This window comes from Aotus nancymaae, unplaced genomic scaffold, assembly GCF_030222135.1.
Source record: "Aotus nancymaae isolate 86718 unplaced genomic scaffold, 86718_ANA_hifiasm-v0.15.2.pri h1tg000092l, whole genome shotgun sequence".
Classification (NCBI taxonomy): Eukaryota; Metazoa; Chordata; class Mammalia; order Primates; family Aotidae; genus Aotus; species Aotus nancymaae.
Genome location: NW_026988507.1, coordinates 6,154,101 through 6,177,393, shown reverse-complemented (window position 1 = coordinate 6,177,393; position 23,293 = coordinate 6,154,101). Strand labels below are relative to the sequence as shown.

Here is a 23,293-nt window from a genome sequence, read left to right as displayed (position 1 = left end):
ACACTGAACTTGCACTCTGGCCTGCTTACACTCAGCAGGATAACAGCTATCAAATTTTATAGATTTTATCCCTAAAACATCTTTGCACTCCCCTCTTTAAAAATTACTTTTTTGCTATATCAGTTAAAACCTAGAGTGTGCTTTTTTTTTTTTTTTTTTTTGAGACAGGATCTCACTCTTTTGCCCTGGCTGGAATGGAGTGGCATGATCACAACTCACTGCAGCCTTAAACTCCTGGGCTCAATGAGTAATCCCTCTGCCTCAGTCTCCTGAGTCGCTGGCGCTACAGGTGCACCACCACACCTGGCTCTAGATTGCTTTTTACTGTACTATTTCAGTAGCATTTTAAAATCCATCCTTTAAAATATAGATTACTTACTATAAATTTATTTTTTGAAGGATAATTCAGAGAGTATCTCTTCTCTGGTTGGCAATCTAGTTATTTGTTATTCTCAAAATTAACTATAATATCTTAACCAAGTATTTGAAGTCTTTCACCAGCCGAGGCAATCCACCTTTCTGCTCTTGGCTCCTGTGGTTCCCTCCCTCTATCTTACACTTCAGTCACACTCCTGCTTTTTGTTAGTCCTTGATCTGCATTGTGCTTACCACTTCTACACTTTTACTTCATGTATCTTTTATAACTGCAGGAGCTGGTTCCCATTCTTAGAAACCTGTGTTTCTTAACATGCCCTTTTTGATGCTCTTAAAATAATGTGATCTTTTCTTATTTGAGCCCATGGCATTTTCTCATTTTTCTTTGACACTTTTCTTACTAAACTCTGCATTATTTGTTGCTATCTATCTATCTATCTATCCATCCATCCATCCAGCTACCCACCCACCCATCTCTAGCCTAGAAGCTTCAAAAACGTAGAAAAATATTTTTCTTTCTATTTTTTCCCAGAATATGCATATACTCAAACAGAGAAAATAGTCAATATTAATATTTGATGGATGAAGGAAAGTGTTTTGCTTATTTTCCAGTGCTCAGTTTCCTTTACATGGTTTTTTTTTTTTTTTTTTTTTTTTTAGTATCTAGTAGAGAGAGAGTAAGATTTGGAGTCTGATAGATCTAGATTTAAATCCCAGATATTCCACTTATTGGCTGTGTGACCTTAGAGAAATCAGGTAATATCTCTGAACCTCTACTCTCTCATCTACAAAATGGGTACAATTATATCTAGTTACTTATTTTGAGATTTGAATGAAGTATTATGTAAAAGACCTTTGCAAATTGGAAGAGCTCAGTAAAAGTTACATTGTTTTCACCTCCTCTTTCTTCCATCCTTTCTTCCAATTTTCTCTATTCTCATAGCAGTTAAGGTAGGTTCTGCATAGAGAGTCACTCAATGAATACTTATTGAATAAATGCATTCACCTGTTTGCTCAGCTGACATTCACTGACTTTCCATATTGGTGACTTCTCCATTTCTACCTCTGGTGGCTTTCTTTTATTACCAGATCTCTCAAACGTCCACTCTCAAACACTAAAAGTGGACTTTCTTCCAGAAGTGTACCATAGAAGTCCTAAAGATTTCTTTCTCCAAATTAAACCTCCATGTAAATTGCCCGCCTTGGGGCACCTTCTTGTCAGCAGAACCAGAAAAAACACATTAAGGACTCCTTAGATTTAACCAGTGAGTCAGATATATCTTACAAACTGTGGTTTCTCTTATCACTTGTGTAGTCTCTCTCTCTCTCTTTTTTTTTTTTTTGCATTAGAAGGCAATACTCATGCATTGGGTCCTCTAAATAGAAAGAGATATAACATTACTAATTGGAGCAGTAATTGAATTGTAATTATTTCTAGGTTTTTAAAAAATTGAATTTAAAGATACATTAGGAAATAACCCATCCTGGTGACTTAGTGAAAGAAAAGGGAATATTATGAAAAATTAACATACAGGTAAATGTAGCCCTTATTTGTACTTTTGGTTTAATTATACTGAATAATTTAAATATCTATGCTTTGTAAGGCAAAAGCATTACGAGAAAGTGACACATTTGGTGAGTTTGAATCTTACGTTAGCATGATAGGGCATCTTTATTGCATTCCATTTGGCCTCTCAGGTTTCTTGATGGCTAAAATCACCTTTGCTTTGAGGTTTGGTTAAACCATGTTAGTTTGCTAACTTTATACTTGATTAAGTTTTTTGAATCTCTTCATTGTAACTTCAGACAACATAGAGAGTTTGCAAGAGAATGAAAGCTGGAACTCATGAAAATGCTGGTTAGTGTCTGTGTGGCTGTCTTTTATCGTTTTGTAGACTATTTGGTTCTTCTCACCACTGATGTTTTTAAGTCCCTTAGGAGGCCCAAGAAGAAGCACCCCTTTTCTCAGCCTTTATTCCTAAAAGACTTTATACTGGAGAATTTGCAGGCAGGGGACTTCCCAATACTAAACTCCAAAATTAAATAGATTTCCCTGGTCCCAGGCAATACTGGGTTGGACACACCTCTCCTGGAGGAGCAGAGCACAATTTGGAGTGCTCTCTAGGAGAGATTTGGTCTCTAGCGAAAAGATGTTGACTTATATATGCCAAATTTATTCTTTCAAAATGGCCTATCAGGTATGTTGCTTCTCCGCTGGAAGTGGAGAGTGGACCATTCTTTATCTGGAATGAAAAACCCAGGACTAGGGAATAGGCATTCCACATAATGGTGCCAATTCTCTTGTGATAATCTGGTTGGTAGAACAAATGAGGGGGTCCATTATAATGGATTTATCCCAACATATTTGTTAAAAGGAACAGTCAAGATTTCAAGTAATGCTTTTATTTAATAGCTACCTAAAAGTGATTCTTCGTGTGTTAGATGCACAGACCAGGGTGGTATCTGGTCACACATTTTTCAGTTTCACAAATGTGATGATACTCCTATAACAAGTATCACTGTTTTATCTCATGCGTTAATGATGAATCACAGTAGAATATAGTGTGTTACAATGTCAGTATTTTTCATCACAAACTCATCATGTTATACTTCTGCCAGGCACTAATAGATAACTATTTCTAAGACTGTACAAGAGGCTAATTAAAATGATAATATATTTGGAAAGATTTTCCTACCAATCTCTCTTAAGTTGCAGGTTTGCATATTTGGTTAAGTAAAAATGTGTAAGATAATTTTCTGTCATAATTTCAAGTTAGTGTACAATAAAAATCATCAATTTCATTTTACATAGTTATATAACACCTATGAGTACAGATGACTCTGGAAATTGAAAGTATTGAGAAATATACCAGTATTCTAAGCACAGATTTTTCATGTCCTTATATGCAGAAAAATAAATGTCAGTAATAGTCAACAGTGTTTAATTAGTAGATTTATTTATGAAGTTCAGAAAGGAAACACAATTAATACTATATGGATATTAAATATTAAGTTATGACCATCAAATGTTAGAATAGTGGCTAAATAAATTACTCTTTAATAAAACACAGAGCCTAGAACACAGCACTATATAAATGCCTGTTAAATAGGAACCAAATAAAATAGTGAATTCAGTGAATTTCAAACAAATAATGGCACTATGAATCTTAATGGGTTTTATATACTAATCTCTTTTCTGTAAATACAATTTCTTGGCTCTCCAGAATGTGGTGTGGCACCTTGTCTATTCTTTCTATATCTGAGACAAGTTAGAAATCTCAGTAGATTAAAACTTGGAAGGAATATTGTCTGAATTCTTAAAGATGGAAGAATCCTAAGCATCTAAATTATAGTACTTTATTATTCATTGTTTATATAGACTTTTAAACAATGATCATATATAAAACAACTCCTATGTCTATTATTGGTAATATAGACATCAACAGTCTGACTAAAATGATATAAAATATGGTAAGAAAGGATGATACATTATGTGAACTACAGTAGAAATAAAAAATGCCATTGCTGGCATTTACTACATAAAAGTTGCCCTTTGAAATTATTTAATTATTTCAAGTATCTCATGCTGTGAAGGTTATTTTCACAAAAGGCCTTTTGCTCTGTCTTAATAAAATGTCAAACATTTTAATAATGTAAAATAAGCATTTACCCTATGAATATTGTACTTTTGTTTCTAGTTTGTGGTCTCACAACTCTCCTCATAAAATTGTATTATCATATCACATTTTCATCATGTTATTTCCATGCTTCAAGTTCTCAAGTGGCTCCTATTCATTTTCATAATAATTATGGAGTACAAAGTTATTTATTGCTGTGTAATAAATACATCCAAAACTCAGTGGCTTAAGACAAGAATGAACATTTATCTTATATTTTCTCTGAGTGAGGAGTTTGGGAGCAGGTTGGCTGGTTCTGGCTTGGGATTTGTCATGAGGTTGCTGTGACTCTATCAGACAGAGCTACAGTCATCTGAAGGCTTGACTGGAGGGTTCTCTCTCAAGAGATATTCTCTCATCTTCCATGGCACGTTGGTGCTAGCTGTTGGCGGGATCCTTCAGTTCCTCAAGTGGAATTTTTCATAGGAGAACTTGATTGTCCTCATGTTGTAATAGCTGATTTCCTCCAGAGAGAGCAACTCAAGAGAGACTGAGGTGGAAACTACATTAACTTTCACAAACTAGCCTAGGAGTTCCTCATGCCATTTCATCGGTATTCTGTTGGTCACACAGGGAAGTCATAATTCAATGTGTGGGTGTGACTAGCTAGAGGTGAGACTCATTGAGGGCCATCTTGTAGGCTGGCTACCATACTTTAAAAAAAAAATTTTTTTTTGGTTAAAAGTTTTACATTGGGTTAAAGGATCACATTTATCATATGTGCGACCTGATTTCCCTGACTCTTTGCAATCTCCAGTTTCTAATCTTATTTAAAATCTCAAACACTTATTTCTTGTCTCAGAGTGTATCAGATGGGCTTACAAAGTCATCTGTCATATTCTGTTCTGTGCCCTCTATTGATGTTGACTGCCCGGGGGCTGGTGGAGGGTAGTGCTCCGCCATAGCTGCAGGCTTTAGGACTTCACCTTGTCAGTCATCCGTGTCAATGCTACGGTTTCCCAGGGTTTCCACATTTAAAAGCCCCCAGGCTACTAAAATGAAGATGAATTACATGAAATCCTTCCTATTTCAAAACCTGTATTGATTTCCACCCAGAAGTGGAAAAAATGTTCCCTTTTCCACCTCTGAATTATATATATTTATCCCCTAGTACAAGATAGTGTGCTTCTATGTCTGGTGGGGCTCAGACCAGTATCTATGGGCTGAGCTTGACCCTCATGTGTACCATCATGTACTTCAGATGCAATGTTGTGTTGCCTGTTTCATTTGAGATTTAACCAGAAAGTAAACTATTGAAATTATTGGAATTCTTTCCTTTCAGTTTAGCAAGCCAGTCTGAATCCTAACTTTAAGCTCAAACTAGCCACTTGCCATGTATGCATAACACAGAACATATTAAACATATTTATCCCCAGCACCCTTAGTAGATGCATAAATAATGTTTGAGGTTAATCTGTATGCTAATTAAATATATGTTTAGAAAAATTCAGTATATCTAAGTTTTGGCTTTATATATCTTGAAGTTATTTGTTGCATACGTATGTCAAGGAACTTTTGTACTTTAATGGAATAATGCAATTCAAAATTGGCAGTGAAATTCTTACCTGAAATCAGTAGAAGCACCAGGGTGCTTTAGTCCTAAAACATTGGCTGGCGTATCCTTTCCATTAATGGATAACTGATTTGTTCTCTACCTTATGTAAAGTGAAGTGCTATGTAACTATAGATTCAACACTCTTCTCCCCTCTTCCAATCAGCTTGTTGCTCCTCTTTGTAAAACTCCAGGTGTTATAAAGCTTAAAATCTTCTGATAAACATTTTCATAAGCTAGGGAATATAGTCTGAGAAAAAGTAAATAGTGACCTCTGAATTCCAGATTTAAATTCACATTAGTCATTCTTATAAAAACCTACCCCTTTAAATTTGATTTTTTAAGTAAATTATAAAATCTTAGGGAAGAAGAGTTTGTGAAATATTGGAATTAATTGTTACTTGAATGTCTGAAAGAAATCCTCTCTCAAATCATTTAGACATGGTATTCTCTTTATTAAAAGGTGCTTGAACTACTGAATAAAATATTTTTTATTGATAGAATAATTCAAGTTTTGTACCTCTTTAATCATTTTGGCAAATAACATCTTTATCAAGATATTTATCCATTTTTTTATCCCTGCTATGTTTGTAGTTTTTTCATTTCTAATATTTTTAATACCTTTTCTTTTTTTTCTTCATCAGTCTAGTAAGAGATTTATTGGTTTTATAAAACTTTAATGTTTTTGGCTTTATTGATCCTCTATATTTATTTTTGCCTTTGACTTAATTATTTTTTTCTTATCCTTTAATATAAACTTTCTTTCACTTTTTATGAGTTTATTACCTTGTGTTCTTTTTCTTAAGTTGGATATATAGCTTATAGATACTTATACTTTCTTTTATAATCTAAACAATTGAAGACTGATTTTCCCATTTTTGACTATTTTATTGCATTCCAAAAATTTGAAATGTTGTCTCTTGATAATGTTTCTTAATCTCCACTGGGATTTTTGTTTTATTCATGAATTGTTTTGAAATGTGTTTTTAAATTCTGAAGTGTGAGGTATAAGAATTATTTAACATTTTGTTATTAATTTATAATTGATAACATTTGTTTGGAAATGTGGTCTGTGTGATATCTAATCTTTGAGCTTCACTGAGATTTGTTTTGTCAATTTTTAAAGTTTTCAGTGTGTGTTGGAAGAGAATATGTGTTCTCTAATTGTTGCATGCAGGGTTCAATATGAAGTCCATTAAATCAAGTTTTAATTATATTATTTAAATACGCTATTTCTTTGATAATTTTTTGGTTTTGCTTTTTTGGTTTACATAACTTGTCATTAAATGAGGGAGGAATGCTAACATCTCACACTGATTATAGATTTTTAAATTCCTTCTTATAGTTTTATCCAATTTTGTTTTACATGCAGTATTTTGAATCTATCTTATTTGTGTAATTTGTCTTATCTATCAATTTTAAAATCATTGTATTTACCTGGAGAATTTAATATTTGTCATTATATAGTGATTCTATTTATTCCTAATACTGTTTCTTAACTTAAAATCTATGTTGCCTAAAATTAATACCTATTCTAGCTTTCTTTTGGTTAGTTTTAACTGGTATATAAATTTACAGCCTATTACTTTGAACACTTCTGTATTCTTACTCAATCTCTTGCAAACACAAATCTTTGGATTTGTTTTCTGTCAGTTTTCTGTCTTCTGTCTAACAATTGTATTTTAACTGGCAAGATCATCAATACATTACATTTATATTAGGATTTGATTCTGCCAAGCTTTTTTTGTGTGTGTTTTCTGTTAGCACAGCTTTTCCTTCTTTCTTCTCCCTCCCCCCTTTTTTTGCACAGATTGAATTTTATTTATTCCTTTTCTCTTTCTATCCCTCATTCACTCCTCTACTAGGTTTAGAAAATATGTATTCAATATCTACTATTTTAGTGGCTACTGTTGATCCTTTACTATGTATATTAGAAAACTTGGCTATTCTACAGCTGATCAATATGTTAATCATCTGCTAAATAATAAAAGTTCTCTAGAACGTTTTAACTTTAATCAACCTCTTCTTCCATGGGATTTCTGTTCAGTGTTCTAGTTTTATTTTTTTAACTCCACAAAGTAGACGTTAATATTTGTATTATTTTATACAAACAATATTTGTCTAGATTTGATACATACTTACTAGTTTCTTTTATCTATCGCCATTTTTTTTTCCCTCAGATATTTCTTCTGCGATCACCTCTGGAATTAGATTCATTCTCCTTTAAGTACTTTTAAATGAAGGTATATGGGAGTTATACTCTCTCAGTTTTTGCTTTTTGTTTTTTTCATTTTTAAAATCCTGTGACAATTGTCTTTGAGTGGAGTACTTAGTCCATTTGTAGTTACGTAACTATCAAATATTTGGGTTTAAATATATCATTTTACCGGGTTACTTTTTTAATTTGCCTTCTCTTTCTTTTGTTCTGTCCTCCTTTTTGCTTTTCGTTGGATAAAATATTTTTAGTATTTTATTATTACTACTATACTACCTTGTTAGTTATACATACTTCTATTCATTTAGTGATTACCCTAAAGAGTAAACATACATAATTGACATTAAAGTCTACCTTTAATTAATATTGCCAACAATTTCCAAGAACCTTATAGCACTTACATTTATTGACCCCTTCTGCCTTGTAAACTATTTTTGTCATAAACTGAAATTCCATGTTTTAAATTCTAAATGATATTATTACTGTTGTTTTAGTCTTTAACAGCATTATTGAGGTATAGTTGACATATAACAAACCTCACATACCTAAGTATACAGTGTTGTAAGTTTTGATATATATATGTATAACTGTAAAATCATCACCACAGTCAGGATAACTGTTTCTGTACAAGCTTTTGTAACTTGCTTCTCTTATCCTTCCATACCTTCACACAATCACTGTTTATTTGCATTTTCTAGAAATTTATATAAATGAAATAATATGTGCATATTTAACTGCTATTAAATCTATTCATTGGTTATTTCTTTGGTAAAATTTGTAATCTTTTTATGTATTTCTTCGAGTGTGCTAATTGTAGTTATCTAACTTCTATGTTTTTAATGCCAATCTTTGCATCATCAGTCAGTCTGCTTATGTTATCAATTTTTTTTTCTCCTGGTTTTCAGTAATTTTTTATGTCTTGTTTCCTTGTGTGCCTAATTTTAAAAATTGAATATTAGAGATAATATGTAAAGAATTGGAGAGGTTCATGATGATACAATCTTCCCTGAGAAAATTATTTTCTTCTGACTTGCATATAGATACTGGGTTTCAGCTTTGGTTTGATCTGTTTCTGATCTGTCCTTACCCCTATGATATTGCCTTTCATGTATCACACCCTAAAGCCTGAACTCTGCCCAGAAATCTTCTACTTTTATGTTCTCTGAACTGTAATTTTTGTTTATTCAGCATTGTGAGACTAAAATTTATGCTTAGTTTTTTCTTTTATCAGCAGTTCTCTGCTTGGTCTTACCTCTCACCTACATAGTTTAGTAGGTGTCAGCAAATGCTCTATGGGAGATTGTATTAGAATTTTGGGTCACTTTCTGAGTTTCCTTTTTTTCCTGGTATTTTGGTCCCTCATGTCCTGATTGCATTTGTAGACATGAATTTCGGTTTTTATCTCTGGCCCAGTGACACTGCCTTAAGCTCTAAGCCACAGTTTTCCATATGGTCGCTATGGCCCTGAAAATCAGCAAATCTCCCAAGAGGAAAAAGATGCAATAAATTTGGCTCATCTAAGTGTATTTTGTTGCTGTTGGGAAGTCTTCTATCAATGTAATTATTGTTCCTTTCAAATAATCTGTCTTTACTGTCTGATTTTAAGATCTTTTTTGTCTTTTAAGATAAATAAGCCCTGCAGTTACTCCAGCTTACAATCCAAAAATCTCCAGGGAGAGTTTTCTGGCTTCATTGCAGGAAGGAGGAAATCAGGCAGAGGCCAGTGTCTTCCTGAATGGAGGAGACAGAGTTGGGTGTGTGGGGAGGCCAAGAGAGCTGTTTCAGACTGCAGAATACCAGCGTGGAAAAGGGAGCACAGAGGAATAGCCCTAGAGATCTGCAGATGCCTCTGGGGTCTTCAGCTGAGTAATGATCAGCACAGGATGTGAGAAACCACCCAGAGCTGGGCAAGGTATCACTCAAAAGGAACACAGGAAAAATTCTTAGAGCTCACACAGGGCTAAGAATAGTTTGTGTCCCCACAAGGCAAAAACATAAAACCTTGTCATGTATGTGCCACCAGGTAGAGTACTCAGAACAATGGAATTGGGGCAAAATTAGCCCTACAGGCTCCTGCTGCCTAACAAAGTTTAATAGAAATATTCAGTAGCACCAAACTATTTCCAAGTAATTCAAATGCATCCAAGAACAAAACTCAACAGTACTTACAGGCATACAAAAATATCCTGCCCCCAAGAAGGCGAAAATTCACAACATCAGGCATCCAGTCAAAAATTACCAGGCACACAAAAATGCAGCAAAATATGACCCATAATCCAGAAGAAAAATAGGTCAAAAGAAGAACCCAGAAATGACATTGTTAACATAGTTAATCACAATGATACCAAAAATTATAACTATATTCCATGTGTTTCAGAGGGTAGAGAAATTCCCAAGTATATTAAATTGAGGCATGGCATATTTCAAATATTGGTAATTTCAATGTTTAAAGTTCTTGTATTGTCTAAAGTTTTATTGCTATTTCTATCAACTCTCACCCCTGGTAACATTTCTTTTTGAGTTTAGTGAATTTTTATTTTGAACTCATATTTTAATAATATAATCTATCTAAATTCTGAGGATTTAAATAAAGCTCATTTTCCTCTAGAGAGTATTACATTTGCCAAATTTGGAATCCAAGAGATACTATAGTTTTAGGTGAATTTTATGTTCTTTGGAGGATCCTGATTTGTGCTGGGAGACCCAGACTCAGCATCTCCACCTTGCAGTGTCCTTGGGCTTACTTTTATTTTATTTTCTCAGCGTTCTTATGGGTGTTTGGTCCAAACACCCATAGATTTTAAGTTTGCTTACTGGTACTCTTTGAATTTTAGCTGACTATTCTTGCCTCTAGCCCTTTTGATGCGCCTGAAAATCTATGTATGTTTTCTTTCCCCTACTTACCATCATATCTACAGTACACAGCACTGGGCAGGCACATGGTAGGCACTCAACAAATACGTAGTAAATGAGTGTTTTTATTAGGAAAACATTATCAACCAAATTAAGAATTTGCCATATGAGCTACTGTCATTAACACAAAAGCCTGTAGCATTTAAAATTATATTATTTATTTCTAGATTTTTAAAATCTTAGGAGTCTAGATAAAATAGAGAAAATGACTACTTATATAAGAATTTATGCAAAGTAACTTTTGTTAGATTTTTAATAAAAATTATTTGGTAGTCGGATTTACTTTGCTTTGATTTTATAAAATAAGATTTTTTTTTTCAAGACTGGATACTTTTTGTTTGAACACCTTTCAAACACCCTTTTTGATGATGATCACTGAAGTGATTCCTGAATCCTGTTCTTTTGATTCTACTTTAACTTGGGCTTAGATAGTTACTGGAGAATTGTCCAAAAGATCCTTACTCTTGGCTTAAAAGAAATGATGATTGATAGATTTGTCCTAACTGACCTTAAAGTACATCAAAAGAGTCCTGGACTCTGCCTTCAAACTGTTGTGTGACCATTGGTGGGTTATTTGAACTATTTATACCTCAGCTGTCTCATTTATTAATCAATGAAGTTGAAATACATTATTCTTGGATATTACTAGGGAATTAAAAAGCATAGCAACTATAATCAACACCTCTCTGATACTCTTAACCTGTCATTTAAACTTGTATCTTATAAATTATTAATATATTTAGTAAATCTATAAATGGAGACGATAGTACATTTGCAAGTACAAGACACTAGTCTGAAAGATTTAGAGGACTGTGGAAAGCCATGAATGAAATCAAATTCAGGATAAAAGGGAGAGTGAGAGAGATCTGAATGCATAGATACAAATAATAGGAATAATGTAAATGCAGCTGACATGGCAGAATCTTGGCCTTGGCCTGTTTATATCTGGGAGGACCAATCTTCCTTTCCCCTCCACTCTGCCTTTTTATCAGGGAGCTGGCATCCACGCCTTGTGATTGATCAAGATTGCTTAAAACCATGGAAATCGGCCTGTAGGGGATTTTTGAAAATTTAACGTTCCTTTCTTAATTGCATTAATATAATGCCTGAAGTTAAAGGAAAACCTATTTTAAAATTGTTAAGTATTCTTGTTTTTTAATGTTGATATCACTATAATGATAAAGGTGTAAAAATTTAATAATGGTAGGAATATTAATTTTTTTTTTTTTTTTTTTAGGAATATTAATTTTTAAGAATTGGGAACTATACTTTCTATCTCATTGCCCGTTTCAAATACAGAATTTTTTTTTTTTTGAGACGGAGTCTCGCTCTGTCACCAGGCTGGATTACAGCTGCGCGATCTCGGTTCGCTGCAACCTCTGCCTCCTGGGTTCAAATGACATCCTGCTTCAGCCTCCCGAGTAGCTGGGATTACAGGTGTGCACTACCATGCACAGCTGATTTTTGTATTTTTAATAGAGATGGGGTTTCACCATGTTGACCAGGATGGTCTTGATCTCTTGACCTCATGATCTGCCTGCCTTGGCCTCCCAAAGTGCTGGGATTACAGGTGTGAGCCACCGCGCCCAGCCCAGAATTTCAATAGGGACAATCTCTAATGGTTCAGAAAATATTTTGTTTACTTTTACTAGAATTATAAAAATAGATTAAAAGAATTTTGATTATTAAATGTTGAAATAATGTTTTTAATGTAATTATTGTAAAGCTATTGTAGCTAGTTATGTCTTATTAGGTTAAGTGATATAAAATTGCTGATATTTGATGGGTTTTGACCTTAAAAATGCTATTTGATATGATTTCACTTAGTATATATTCATAATATATAGGCTAAATTGATTCCATCAAAATTACAGAACATAATATGCATAAGTTAAGTGTGCTGATAAATCTTATCTTGGGCTACAAGCTAATATGTAGTATTAATTCAGCATTCTTTTTATTCTATGGCTACCTTTTCCTTGAAAGGAAAACTAATAGATTCTAATAAATATACCTTTATTTTCTCTTGGAGTCATGCTTTTTTCATGTTGAGCAATAAGCAATTTGAGTTAGTTAAACTTGAGGATGGTTTAATGGAAAGAGCCAAATTGTTGTAGTAAAATAGAATATTTGGATTCTCTCAAATGGAAGGTTTATTACTGTGTTACTGAGAATAATTTCTGTCAACATGTGTTTATTTAGTAATTTTACTAAATATTTATCTTAACATACACATTTTTGAAATTGACATTAAACTTTAGATCTGAACACACTATTATTTATGCTGTTTCTAACAATGCTTTTATTTTTTTCTTTCTAGAACCTCTTTTGAATTTCACATTGTAATTTTTTTTAGTATTATATGAGATTATATTTCAATATTCAGTGTCTGATATTCTGTCAAATTCAGTGAGTAATAGACATTTCTTGAGTATACTCCTGTTCATAAGAAGGGATGATAACCATCTGCTCAAAGTTTTTAAATTCTCTTTGTACACTGAAATAAGATTTATCTGAATATTAATGTAATGGTACTTCCAGAGCACAAAAGTTTTATGATCTTACATTATTATATAAAGCCATGTTTGTCCAACTAGACCATCCTAACCCCCATAATGATACTCTGGTGTAGTTTGTTAGATAACTTTGTTGATGGCCCATTCATGGAATAATTCTCATAATTTAGTTATTTTTATTCTGTTACCATTTTTAATTTTTTAATTTTTAATTTTTTTGAGACAGGGTCTTACTCTGTCACTCAGGCTAGAATGCAGGGGCATGATCATGGCTCACTGCAGCCTTGACCTCCTTGGGCTCAACTGAATCTCCCACCTCAACCTCTGGAGTAGCTGGGACTGCAGGTGCTCCACTATGCCTGGCTAATTTTTTATTTTAGAGACAGAGTTTTTCTATGTTGTTCAGGCTTCTGTTACCAGTTTTTAGTTAGTTAATTTAAACAAAAATAGTCATATCATGTTTTCATAAACTATAAATTTACACAAGTTTGTGATGAATTCTTAATATACTTATTTTAGTCTGACTGGAAGTGACTTTCAATTAATTTTCAAGTGCTGTGATCAAATTTCATTTTATCTTTTATTCTCTTCTTCTAGCCATAATAAATAGGGATTACATTTATTGTCAAGTATTCTAACATTCGAAATGTTAAATATTAACTTGGCCTTTAAAGAATGTTATCAGTGTGTTACTTCAGGTTCATTTTATATGTTAGAGAGGCATACAATGACAGATAAAATATAAGGAGGAATAATTTTTCTTTTAGTGGGTAAGGATAATGTATATATCTATATATATACATAAATATATATATATATATTTAACTAAGTCTTTTGAATTAGCAGATTTTGAGCTAATCTCTCACTGACAACACAAATCATAAATCCCAGAATTGGACTGGATCTTAAAAGTCATGTAATCCAACCCTTTAAACTATGCCTGGCCATTCCTCCCTGTCTGCGCTGAAAGGAACTTACTACCTCCTGTGAGAGTCCATCCCATAAACTCTTTCTATAATCCCAGATATAAAATATTAACAAAGAAGATGACTTCCTAGAGATCATTTCTGACCTGTATTTTATACTTTATATGAAGTAGAGCAGTTAGTTGAATTATGGCGAAGCAGAGGGTTCAGTGTGAGCGTAGAAAATGCAACCTGCTTAGTGTTGGTGGAAACAGAGTGAAAGGAAGGGAGTGATGAAGGAGGAGAGGAAAGTACGGGTCAAATCAAGTCATGCCTTGTATACTGTGTTAGGGAGCTTGCATTTTATATTAAGGGAGAATGGTAATTATTAAAAGATTTTTTTAAGTGAAGGGGTGACTTGGCCACACATGATTTTAGTCAGATCTGTTGGCTCTGTGGAGGGTGGATTTGAGATGGAAAAGGCTGGAGTAAGACAGGCCAGTTGAGAAGGCGTTGCAATAGGTCTTATCAAGAGACAGCGAGAACCTAAATTATGAGAGAATAGTTTGGATGTAAGGACATAAAATGATATGGCCATTGATTGAAATGGAAGGTGTGAAGGAAGAAAAAACCAAGAATGAATTCTGTCTTGAATTATTTTGAAAATGATAAGATATTAAATTCAGAAGTAGGAATGGACTTGTGCGGGGGGGATGGGTCAAATTGCAAATTTGGGGCGTATCATATGTTGGGGCAGAGGGTAGGGATTTTGCCTTTGTTTTTGTATACTGCATTTGATTTGCTGATAGGATATTTAGGACTATAGTGGGCAGCCAAATTCCGTGTGAAGCTCAGGAGGAAAAGTTGCTGCTGGAGATACTGGATGTTGAAACCATGAGAGAGGATAAGATCATATAGAGATATGATAAAGACAATGACTGAGGACAGACCATGGAACATCATCATTTATGGGATAATTGGAAGAAGGGATGCCTAAAATGGTAACTGAGATAAATCAGAAAAATAGAAAAAGAATGGCATATTTGGTGCTAGGGAAGTTAAGGAAGTAGTGTCAAAAGAGATGGAGAACAACTGTTAGGTCAGATGCAGCCAGAATGTCTTGCAAATTAAAGACCAATATATTTCGTATGGATTTGGGAGTGGTAGAGGTCATTGCATTTGCCAGGACAATTTCAGTAGAGTGTTTGCAAGGCAAGTAAGATCTCGGTGAGTGGGTGTGATAAAGATTACTCTTTCTTGAAGTCTGGATGAAAAAACAAGGAGAATGAATGGAAGTTCAAGGACATTGTTTTTAGGATCAACTTAAGAGCCTTCAGAGGTGGAGAAAAAAGAATGAGGAGAGAGAGAGATCAGATATATAAAGGAGAGAAAAGATGGCTGGACCAAGTCTCCCAAGAGAGGAGAGGGTGTGGTTTTAAAAAGGCACAAGTAAGGTCTTCTTTGGGAGGAGTACTGCATCCTCTGAGGAATAAGGGAAGGAAGTTAGGTTAGTCATGAAGGTAGATAAGTAGGTGAATGTGAGCAGGTAGGAAGTTGAGGGAAATCATGTTTGATGGGAAGGATGTCACCTTGAGGTTGGGACCAAAGCCATATTCTAAGAGTGAAAGGGGCTTAATAGGAGCTTTGAGTGAAACTTGAAATAGATGTTGAGGAGAACAGGAAAGAGAATTGACAAGGACAGGAAAAAGCACTGATGCATTAATGTGCAGTGCTGTGATAGCAACTAAACTTGGAATCATGATTACATAGTGGCTTCTCAACTGTGTTGTGCAACTTTTTTCCACAGTAGCCAAAATTAGAGAAAACAAATTGTAGGTGTACATCAGAGTTGGGAGCTCACTGGGGATGTGTAAGACAAATATAGGGTACATAGAAAATGGTGGTGTTGATGAAAAGGCTGATAAGGAAGCAGGAGCTTGTTCATTTATTTGTATAGCCCTTTATATTTTTATCCATTGGACAAAGACTTAAGACATGTTGTATGCCAGGTACTATGCCATGGGGACATAGTGGTAAAGAAGATCAACCTGGTCTCTACTGTGCTACAGTTTATAAACGGTATAGCACACATATAGTAGACAAAAATTATACAAATCTGTGGGCCTTAGCATTATAGACCACAGGCTCTTAGGCTCCCGTGCAATAGAAATTAACATAAGGCCAAGCAGATTAGCCAGACAGGGCTTTATTCTGGGGCTTGTGCTCGAGCTCAAGGGAGACAGTAGAGGTATAAGGATTCTCTGACTGGCTCCCTGAAAAGAGCCCGTAGGATTTTTTATTAGGCAATGCACAGGAACTGACACTAGGGATAGGGTGTGCACACCGGGCTGGGTAAAGCATGTGATGGCTGGGGTATGCAGGGCAGCAAATCTGGTTGTGATGGTTATTTTGAGGTAATATGCCACCTAGTGGTCTGGCTGGGGACGACAAGGCTATAAATCAGTTGTTCAGCCTTCCTTTTCAAGGTGAGACACCCCACAACCTTGGGTGGATATTTGGATCTCCTAAGGCCAGTTTCTGGAATTCTTTGAGTAAAAGGCCTGTTTAAACATTATGAGAACACAGAAGAGAAATATAGAATGGCTATTTTCTTTGTATGATTAAAGCCTCTAGGTTAGCAGGTATAGTGTCAGCAAGGTAGTGGTGTGGGTTTTGTGATCAGCGGGACAAGAGAAGAGAAGAGGAACCTTGTGAAGGAGAAGCCGCATCCCACTCCCACTATGTCTCGTTAGGGTCATTGCCAGCAACGTGTGTTTTCTTCATAGTTTACTTGAATAATTTTTCTTTTGGAGGACTTGAGTGCAGGTCTTAATTTTCTTTCTAGAATCTTCCCATCAGTATTTCATTCAGTAAAAGTATTTTATTATGTATTATGCTGAGAACTAGGGGTGTAAAGAAAGGTAAAGGAAATAAAGACTTCATGTGGGCCATTTAAACCCCATTTTTCTTGCCTTCTAAGCAGAAGTGTATCCCTCTTAGTGATGTTCTTCACTTCTATTGGCCTGTAAAGATTATTGTTACTCAGTTGTCTTCTGAAACTCCTCTAAAATGGGCCATTTAAACCCCATTTTCTTGCCTTCTATTATGCTGAGAACTAGGGATGTAAAGAAAGATAAAGGAAATAAAGACTTCATGTGGGCCATTTAAAGCCCATTTTTCTTGCCTTCTATGGGCCTCTTTCCATCAGTCATCTCTGAACCTGTAAGATAATGGTAGCTGCAGTAATACAAACCTCCAAAATGTGTGACTGTAGACCAGTTGAATTTCTCATTCACATAAAGCCCAAAACATGTCAGGCACCTGTGTTCTAAGCAGTGATTCAAGGACCTGGAGGCCTTTTGTCTGTGGCTGTCCCCTCTTCGATACTATGTTTGCCAAACTTAACTTTCATTTGGGGTCAAGGTGATGCTAGGGAACTAATTTGATCTGGCTGTAGGAGTGGAGCAGGTAGCATAGGCTTAGCTAATCCTAAGGATTAATTAAATTGCTTTTCATAACTCTGGCTAGGGTAATCGGTTCAGGACCCAAATGAGCCCGAACAGATTGACTCTCATAACTTTCTCTAGAAATGCTACAGCAGAAGTATTATCTTTTCATCCATGGACAACAATGAAGAAGCAGTCCTCAGGTTGTTATAGTCATCCTGGGACAACAAAGGGTGCGCGCGTGTGTCCTGGGGAGAAAGTAGTGGGAGCCAGTTAGGATGAGACCCCACTCTGAGGACATGGAGCTGGGAAATAGAGATTAATCAAACCTTGATAATATTGTGTGAGTGCTGGATCAGGTCTTGTTTGTAGTCATTCTATTCCTTTAGCTAAACTAGATCTGTATTATTTCTTGAATATCTATTGTATGTAAAAATTAATTATGTTTTGTTTAGGGAACAGACATGAGAAAAAAGATAAAAGATGTGAGAAGGAAGTCAATAAAGACTCCTTATAATTTAACCTAGTTTTAGTTTAGTTATTTTTTGTTTTCCCTTTTGTTATTTGCGGCAGTAATATTCTTACTGGTATGCGGAATGCCTGCTATGCTGATTTTTTGACTGTTGTATCTTTTTACTCCAACAAACTAAATATGCTCCTTTCAGTAACTGCAGATTCTGTTTGTTTCTTGTCTATATGGGTGGATCAAATTATATACAGGAGGTTTTAGAGCAGAAGACTTAATGGACAGTAGTGTTAATTTCGATTTGCAGTCTTCTCGGGGAATGAACCCCCTCATTTGTCCTTTTATATTTCCTAGTCAGGGTCTCATGTGTAATGCCACACTGTTGCCTCTAAATTAAGTCTTACTCAAGTTTTTGCTTACCAAGGTAAGCAGAGAGTACAATACTAATAATATCTCAAATCACCTTTTCTTTCACTAAGGTTTTGCAGGAGTTCAGGGCTACCGATCCTGAAAAGACTCCTTCAGCTTGTTTTTACTTCTCTACCCCTTCTACTGCTACTTCAGTAATGGTCTTCTATCACTTTGGCACAATGACTCTATCTAAGATGCCTGGAATCTACTCAGGTCATCATGCACCTAATAGAGGTGGGTGGCTGCCCTACTGGTGCCATTCCCCTGGGGCTAGCTTAGTTTGATAACTCAGACTTCCAAAGCCATGTGTATTAGTCTGTTCTCATGCTGCTAATAGAGACATACCTGAGACTGGGTAATTTATAAAGGAAAGAGATTTAATTGTCTCACAGTTCCACATGGCTGGGGAGGCCTCACAATCATGGCAGAAGGCAAAGGAGGAGCAAAGTTACATCTTGCATGGTGGCAGTCAAGAGAGAGCTTGTGTAGAGGAACTCCCGTTAGTAAAACCATCAGCTCTCATGAGACTTATTCATTACCACAGGAACAGCACAGGAAAGATTCACCTCCATGATTCAATTACCTCTCACTTGGACCCTCCCACAACACATGAGAATTATTACAATTCGAGGTGAGATTTGGGTGGGGACACACAGCCAAACCGTATCATGACCCTTGATACCTTGGCCTTCACCAACATCCATGTAGTCATCCCCAAATGAGGTTCTGCCACCTTGGAGGCCTAAATCCTTGTATTCTTTATGAATACATAAGCGCTTGGTCTATCTGATCCTCTGCTTTAACAGCTTTCCAAAGGCAGGGCTACCCACATCTCCTTCCTGGAAACACAAACACTTCTGCTCCTTCCTCTGAGACTCTTCAGTGTATTTCTTTGCACAGGCCTCCATGTGAAAATCACTCCAAAGAAAAGGGACCTAGAACTCTCGATAAAAAAGTCTGGCAGTGAGGTAGAAAGGAAATTCTTCTTTCTGTTCTTTTGGTGAAGAGAACACAGCAGCAAAAAAGCCAAGAAACCAAGTAGTTTCTCCATAATTCTCCCTGTCACAATTGTCTACCTCTATTTTCTACAACATATGTGGGCTCATTTTATATACACTTTTAAATATGCTTTTATCTCATTAATTTTGTTAGAATTTTATGACATCTTAGTGGTCCTAAACCTGTATTTCCAGAACAAATTCTGAAGTTCTAGGCCACCATTTCATCTGACTTTAGCCAGCATTCATAATCATCAATCCCTGTGCCCTCCCACCCTCTCCTGCATCACACATACGGGTTTGTGTTCCACATTAATGCTTTTGATTGCTCTAAGGTGTATTTTCTAATTTCTTCGACTGTGTTGAAGGTGACAGTCTATACACTCCAAGATGGATCTTATTAATAACATAAATACACACGCGTATTTACAAATATTACCATATCTGTGATTAAAATAAAAATCATTTTGACCATGTCAGAAACGTATCCCTCTTAGTGATGTTCTTCACTTCTATTGGCCTGTAAAGATTATTGTTACTCAGTTGTCTTCTGAAACTCCTCTAAAAGAAAGTCAGAAAACATTCTGAATTCTCGGACCTATAGGAAAATGGCACATAATTTATTTTCCAAACCAGCACACTTAAGAAAGGAAGGGATTACTATTAATACTTATGCCAGGACAAAAATTAAAGACCACTGTTGTCCCAGACAAACCACATGTATAGTCACCCTAAAGGGCAGAGACAATGTGTTTCTATCTGACATCCTCAGGTAGTTCCAAGGTTCTTGGTCTGATGACATTGCATGGGAGAGGTCCTTCATGAGAACAGTAAGCTGAGGGCAGTCTATGTGTATATGTTTCTAACATTTGAGGGTTATTCATTGAGTTAACCTATAAGTAGCTTATGGGAAATTTTTGAGATATGATTCGACTCAACACTGAAGGCCTTTGTGAGAACAGTTACCTGAGGGCAGTCCATGTATGTATGTTTCTAACATTTGAGGGTTACTCATTAAGTTAATCTTTAAGTACTTATGGAAAATTTTTATAATACATTTTAACTCAACGCTTGGGTCATACTAGTTCTGAGCTTAATATTTTGCAGCACTTTTATTCAGATGAATTTCAAGTCATGTTAACCTGCCATTTTGTTCTAACGACACTAATGGCTGAAATTAGTGGCAGATGAGGAGCTTGGCAACGACAGAATAAATAGTACTGCCACATCTCTCTTTTTCTCTTTGTGCTGTTTCCACCTGTGTATAATTCGTCTACAATATTTTATTTGCAAAGCACTGTTAAATCACCAGCGTTATTATTTGACTTTTAAAGTACATCTGTTAGTGAAATTTTTGACATATGCTTATGTTAAGAAAGAAATTCGCATTTAAATCTTGAAAAAACTCTTAATTGCCGGTCTTTTAAGTTCTTCATTATCAACTGCTGAATTAAATAAATAGGTCTTGTTCTAAAGCTGAAAGGACCTGCAGCAAAGGGACCCGTGAACAAAGAGAGTCCATGAGTCCAACGTAAGGTCACAACTCCATTAAATACTCAAATGAAAATTGACTTCAAGCACTCTCCTGCATTGCTTACAGTTGAATCTCTAGCACCTAGAACTGTTTCTGGCATGTAAGAGGCACACGTTAAATATTTGTTCAATAAATGAATACATATTCTTTATAGTGTAAGATATTTATGGCATGTGGTTTTACTCTCAATTATATCTTTTTATAATTCTTGTCAATATGTTGTGTGGAGTCTTGAAAATCTCTGGCTTTTCATAATTATTGATTCAATTAATAGGCAAGTTCTGTGATCTTATGATTTGTGGGGCTAGTATCATTTGTTGTAGTAGAAGGTTTTCCACATTCTTCTTTTAGTTATACAGTCACGTTCTCCCTGACTTTCAGTTTTAACCTTTGCTTCTCTTGTATAGGCCAAGAGTCTGTGGTGTGATGTAACCAAATCTCCTTCCCCTTTTTTTAACCCTCCATCTGAAGTTTTGGCTATGATAATATTTCTGTTAACCTGGTTGGCAAATGAAATCTAAAGTGCTATTTTAATAAAGGTGAGATATAAGGAAAAGTTCAGTAGTTAAATCTTAAAAGATTATTTCTTCTTATGCTCAGTGAGATATTGTGAGATACTGTTTGTCCTCAGAGAGATAATTTCCAGATAGAAATACATACATATATTTCATAACTGACATATCATTAAAAAAGGGAATATTTTCTGTAGTAAGAAATTTTATTGTAAGATTCAGGTCTACTCTATTTTAATTATAGTTCCTATATGCACATCATCTCCCTTATTCTTAGGAGGGAAGGTAAATATAATAGACAAAATTTATCTTGGGAGAAGCAGGGTGACCTATGCTCACTTCTTTCTTACTCCCAAGAATTTTCACCTTTCTCACCTTTCAGGGTGCTGGTGCCATCATTTCTCTTTACCATAAATCAAAACGTTTCTCTGGTTAAATTCTGATATTAGTAATTTTTACTTCAGTGTTCATCTTAATATAGTTTTCTTCCTTAAAGTGTATGCATCTTAACTTTCTGTCTAATTTTAGTATTTGTCTTCATAAATGGAATTTTAGTCATCAGGGTGAAAAATATGTTTGTCCAGCAAGTCATACCAAGCTTCATTAACACATACACTATCACCTCTCGTCTGCACTTGTGTTTGTACTTGTATGGGGGGTATGGATTATTTCAGTTGAGAGTGAGGCTAAGCTGCGTGTTTTATAACAGAGACTTAATTTTTTCTTTCAAGTTTTCATGTACCTTAAATAATTAGATCTTGTAAGTAAGGTTGGCCTTGGTTTTATCATCTGGCCAGTATTGGGAATGGATCTATAGAAGCAAAAGGAAATGATATGGGATTCATGCAACTTCTTTACCATTTGCCTTAAGTAGTTTTAGTATGAACAAAAAACATATTTGTAAAATAAAAAACAGCAGGTAACTGGGGGCTCTAATTCATCTTGTTTTCATGCTAGCATGATGAACTATCTGTGAACACTAGATTCTTGCATTAGTACTATTTAGGGTGAAATGTGATATGAGGATCGTCTTGGACTTTATGATCATTTATTTACAAAAGAGCAGAAAGAACATTATATAGTGGCTTCATTCATAAGGCAGTCCTATGACAAAGACTTCAGAATATAGTGAGACAATAGAGATTCACTAAAATAAAGCAAAGATCTATGAATTTTGAGTTACAATGTATATTAATTTTTAATAATATTTGTGTTTCAGGTCAGTTGCTCCGATTAAAAATGTTTCGAGAGGATCATGGGTCATGGATGACAATGTTCTTCAGCACAATTCTCTTTCTCTTCATATTTTCTCACATATACAACACGATTCTTCTAATGGATGGGAACATGGGGTAGGTTATATTTCCCCTTTCTACTGTGGTGAGTGTTATGTTTGAAACTCATAAGAATTTCAGAATTTTTAGCTTGTAGTAGTAGAAGTCTGCTTTACAAATATTCGATTTCTAAGAAGAAGGAGTATTTTGTGTATTTTTTCTTACCTAAGACATTAAATTTTTTTTCCAGGAAACGTATAGTGCATTACAATACTTAGATTCTGTTCCTTTTTTTTCAGGACTTTTATATAGGGTGGTGGGAGGACAGGTATTAATTTCATTATACTGACAAGAGGGTATAGGAATAAGGATATCTTATTGATTTGCATATATTCAAATGATTCATAGAGTGAGGCTAAGATGAAGGTTTCCAGGTTTGCAATTTCATTGCTCTGCAATGCCTGGCTAAGTAAAAGTGTTTGGTACTGGAGGCATTTTC

At 35.0% G+C, this 23,293-nt stretch overlaps 1 protein-coding gene across 3 annotated transcripts in view; it reads left to right on the top strand.

The window, feature by feature from the left end:
• Positions 1-23,293, top strand: part of TMEM117 (transmembrane protein 117) — a 542,479-nt gene that overhangs the window by 78,217 nt on the left and 440,969 nt on the right. For all 3 annotated transcript variants that reach the window (XM_012459074.2, XM_064369843.1, XM_012459073.2), the window contains exon 3: positions 22,740-22,872. In XM_012459074.2, the coding sequence (XP_012314497.2) occupies positions 22,740-22,872 (133 nt within the window). The remainder of the gene's footprint in view (positions 1-22,739; positions 22,873-23,293) is intronic.